General features: G+C 58.0%; 1 protein-coding gene across 4 annotated transcripts in view; it reads right to left on the reverse strand.

The window, feature by feature from the left end:
• PRPF40B (pre-mRNA processing factor 40 homolog B) overlaps window positions 1-3,815 on the reverse strand; it is a 20,798-nt gene that overhangs the window by 8,290 nt on the left and 8,693 nt on the right. For all 4 annotated transcript variants that reach the window (XM_026659619.2, XM_029913450.1, XM_029913451.1 and 1 more), the window contains one exon: window positions 112-262. In XM_026659619.2, the coding sequence (XP_026515404.1) occupies window positions 112-262 (151 nt within the window). The remainder of the gene's footprint in view (window positions 1-111; window positions 263-3,815) is intronic.

Raw genomic sequence — 3,815 nt, forward strand, 5'->3', positions numbered from 1 at the left:
GGGGGGCAATGGCTGGCCTGTACCATTTATCTTAGGGTGGGGGCGGGGGGGGGGCAATGGCTGGCCTGTACCATTTATCTTGGGGCGGGGGAGGCGGGGGGCTGCCCTCACTCTGCAGGTCCTGGTCCTCGGCGAAGGTGGGGTTGTCCATCAGGTACTGCTGGGCCTCGGACCAGGTGGTCTGGAAGCTGACGTTGCTCATGCTGTCCAGGATGTTCTTCAGGGCCTGGATGTTCCGCTTGCGCAGCTGCTTGGCGTGTTCCTGCGTGGAGGAGACGGGCTGCGTCAGACGCCCCCGCCGCAGGGACCCAGCCCGGGACACATGGCGCCCCCCGGCCCCCGCCTGCTGTCACGGCCCCCCCGGCCCCCCTGCCCGCTGCCACGGCCCCACACACCTCCCCGCCCGCTGCCACGGCCCCCCGCCACGGCCTCCCCCGCCTCCCATCCGCTGCCACGGCCCCACACGCCTCCCCGCCCGCCGCCAAGGCCCCCCCCGCCTGCTGCCAGAGCCCCACACGCCCCCCCCGCCCGCTGCCATGGCCCCCCCGCCTCCCGCCCGCTGCCACGGCCCCACCCGGCCCTCCCGCCCGCTGCCACAGCCCCACCACCTCCCATCAGCTGCCACGTCCCCCCCACCTCCCGCCCGCTGCCACGGTCCCACATGCCTCCCACGGCCTCCCACCCGCTGCCACGGCCTCCCTGACCCCCCCGCCCGCTACCATGGCCCCACCACCTCCCATCCGCTGCCACGGCCCCACTGGCCCCCCCGCCTCCCCACCTGCTGCCACGGCCCCCCCGGTCTGCCGCCCGCTGCCATGGCCCCACACGCCTCCCGCCCGCTGCCACGGACCCACATGGCCTCCCGCCTGCTGCCACGGACCCACATGGCCTCCCGCCCACTGCTACGACCCACACGGCCCCCTTCCTGCTGCCACGGCCGCCCCAGCCCCCCGCCCGCAGCCACGGCCGCCACGGCCTCCCGCTCACTGCCACGGACCCACACGGCCTCCCGCTCGCTGCTACGGTCCCCCCGGCCCCCCGCTCTTTGCCACGGCCCCACACGCCTCCCGCCCGCTGCCACGGCCCCACACGGCCTTCCCCGGAGCAGCCGCTACTGTGGTGCAAGCCAATAGCGCCAGTGGCCATGGCCCCCTCCCCCAGAAGGCGATGCTCCCCCTGAGCAGGGCCGGCCAGCAGCACTGCTCCCACCATCCGGGCCAGAGGCACGCCGGGCCCTGGGGGGTCATGAGGCGCTGAAAATGTGATTACAGGACTATCTCATCTTACGCTGGGTTACGTTCCGCGGTCAGCGCGTAAAGCGAAAACCGCGTATCGTCAAAATTACATTGAGTTCAATGGCGGGTGGAATCGCCCGCACTACAGGTACAGTATTACAATTGTTAATTTTTTCTTTTTGTTTTTGCCGACCGCGTAAAGCTGAAATCACGCATGTTAAATGTGCGTAAGATGCGACAGACTGTACAGCCTAAAGCAAAGGAAATCTTGCTCCCCCTCCAGGGCTCTGTCCCCTTCGAAGCAGACCCCCCCCCACCCCATCCATCGCACAGGCTGAGTGCCAGCAGCACACACACACCGGTTACTCTGAGTCCATAGGAAACATAAGGGGGTGGGGAACATTTTGATTTTGAATAAGGGGTTCCCGACCTGAAAAGACTGAGAAACGCTGGTGAGCTGCGTAAGCCGGGCTGGAGAATCACGCCCCAGGACCCCTCATCCAGCCCAGAGCCGCGGTGGAGCCACAACATCCCATTTACAGACTCCCGATTGACCCCCTCACCCCTGGGTGAGCCGTTCGATGGTTAATTCCCCACAAAATTGTGCCATATTTCCAGTCTGCCCCAGCCCCTGGGTCTTGTTCTGCCTTCGTAGGAGCCCGGAGCTCTCAGACAGCTCCCCACGTATGTTCCTACTGTGACCATGTGACATTATGAGTGTAATATAATATCTCATTGGAAGATGACAGGGACAGAAAGAGTTAATTAACTCACCGACTGACCTGACCCAGGGCCGAACTTTAGAGACTGGTTAGGAAGATCTGTAAATGAACAGAGCTTTGAAATGCAGCCGGCATTGTTAGAGGTAGAAGGGGAGATGTTTGCTCAGGGCTTGGGATGTAAGCAAACGAGTCTTGTCTATTGCTACAGCTTTGATTCAAAGATCAAAAAAGGAATATTAGTATTTAGGAAGACCATTGAGGGAAATGGTATTATTGTCTCTCTGTCTCTTTGAAGGTTGTGGTAACCTGTAGCTGAACTGTTTAATGGATAAATTACCCTGTGCTAATTGCCAGGATGTTGAGGAGAAGGAAAGTTAAGCCTATTGTTTTCTCAGGCCAAAAGGCTGCTGGAAATGTATAAGAACCCTGGGACACGATCCTTCTGCATCTCAGATCTGCTTTGGGTTTCAAGAAGGGGAAACCTTAAGCCATAAGGATTGAGATCCCCAGTCATTGACTGGAGTCACCCTGAATATGGACATTGGACTATAACCTATGGACTATTTCTAAAAGGACTTTTGGCAACTACAAACTCATCTCAGCTATGTATCTGAACCTCAAGAATTGAATTCAAGTCTGTCTGTATATTGATCTTTTAACCAACTCTCTCTCTCTCTTTTCTTTTTTAATAAATTTTAGCTTAGTTAATCAGAATTGGCTATAAGTGTGTTTTGGGTAAGATCTAAGTTATAATTGAACCTGGGTCTGGGGCTGATCCTTTGGGATTGGAAGAACCTTTTCTTTTATATGATGCGATAAGATTTTCAGTAATCATCATCATATCTGACATGTGTGTCTGGATGGAGGCCTGAGGCTGGGCACTTTAAGGGAACTGCGTGGTTTGAACTTCTGAGTAACCAGGGAGGTACTATAGAAGCTGTTTTGGGCTGGCTTGGTACATCTAAGTATTGGAATATCCACCAGCGTCTGGGGTTTGTCTGCCCCGTTTTGTTTGCAGTTCACCCTGATTAAGTGACCTCAGCTGGCTCCCACGGGCAGCACCGTCACAAACCAAGTCACTGCTTAGCCTTCTCTGGGATCCACTAAGTTGACTGAAGGTCTTTGCTCTCTCACTGTCAGGCGGGTTTTCCACGTCTCTTCTCTGAACCCGTCCCCCTTGTCAGCTCCCGTTGGGAAGTGCGGACACCAGACGCGGACACTGTATCCAGTCTCACCAGTGCTGCATCCAGAGGTGACACCATCTCCCTTCGTCTTCTTGCTTAGACGTCCACCCATCACTTCGCCCTCTGAGCCACAGCACCGCACACTCCTGCTCAGCTGCTGCCCACATGGACCCAGTCCCTTTGGGTCAGTTTGCCAGGAGACAGTGCCCCGTCCTGCCAGCGTGACCTACCCTCCCGGCTCCTAGAGACGTGACCTTTGGCTGCATTAAACCACTGGACGTACCCAGTTTACGACGCAGCCAATTACTCAGTTGAATCACTGTGTCCTGCTCCGCCCACTCAGCTGTCAGCTGTGAACGTTTCCTGTACAGATTTTATACACTCTCCCAGATCCCTGACAAAGCCACTGCATAGCCCTGGGCCCCGTAGGGGAATGACGAGAATTCCATTTACACTGGTGCCCTGGGATCGAGCCGCAAGCCAGTTTAGACGCCAATCAGTATGTGCCACATGGGTTTTGTGCAGCATTCGTTTTTAATCAGGATGGAGTGTGATGGCAGGGCGCGCCGCACCAATGCCTGGCGGGGTCACACGGGCCCTACACCGTTATGGGACGGCCTGAGCTCCGTGCCGACGCCTGGCAGGGTCACACGGGCCCTACACCGTTATGGGAC

This window comes from Terrapene carolina, unplaced genomic scaffold (assembly GCF_002925995.2).
Source record: "Terrapene carolina triunguis isolate 2854851 unplaced genomic scaffold, T_m_triunguis-2.0 Scaffold641, whole genome shotgun sequence".
NCBI lineage: Eukaryota > Metazoa > Chordata > Testudines > Emydidae > Terrapene > Terrapene triunguis.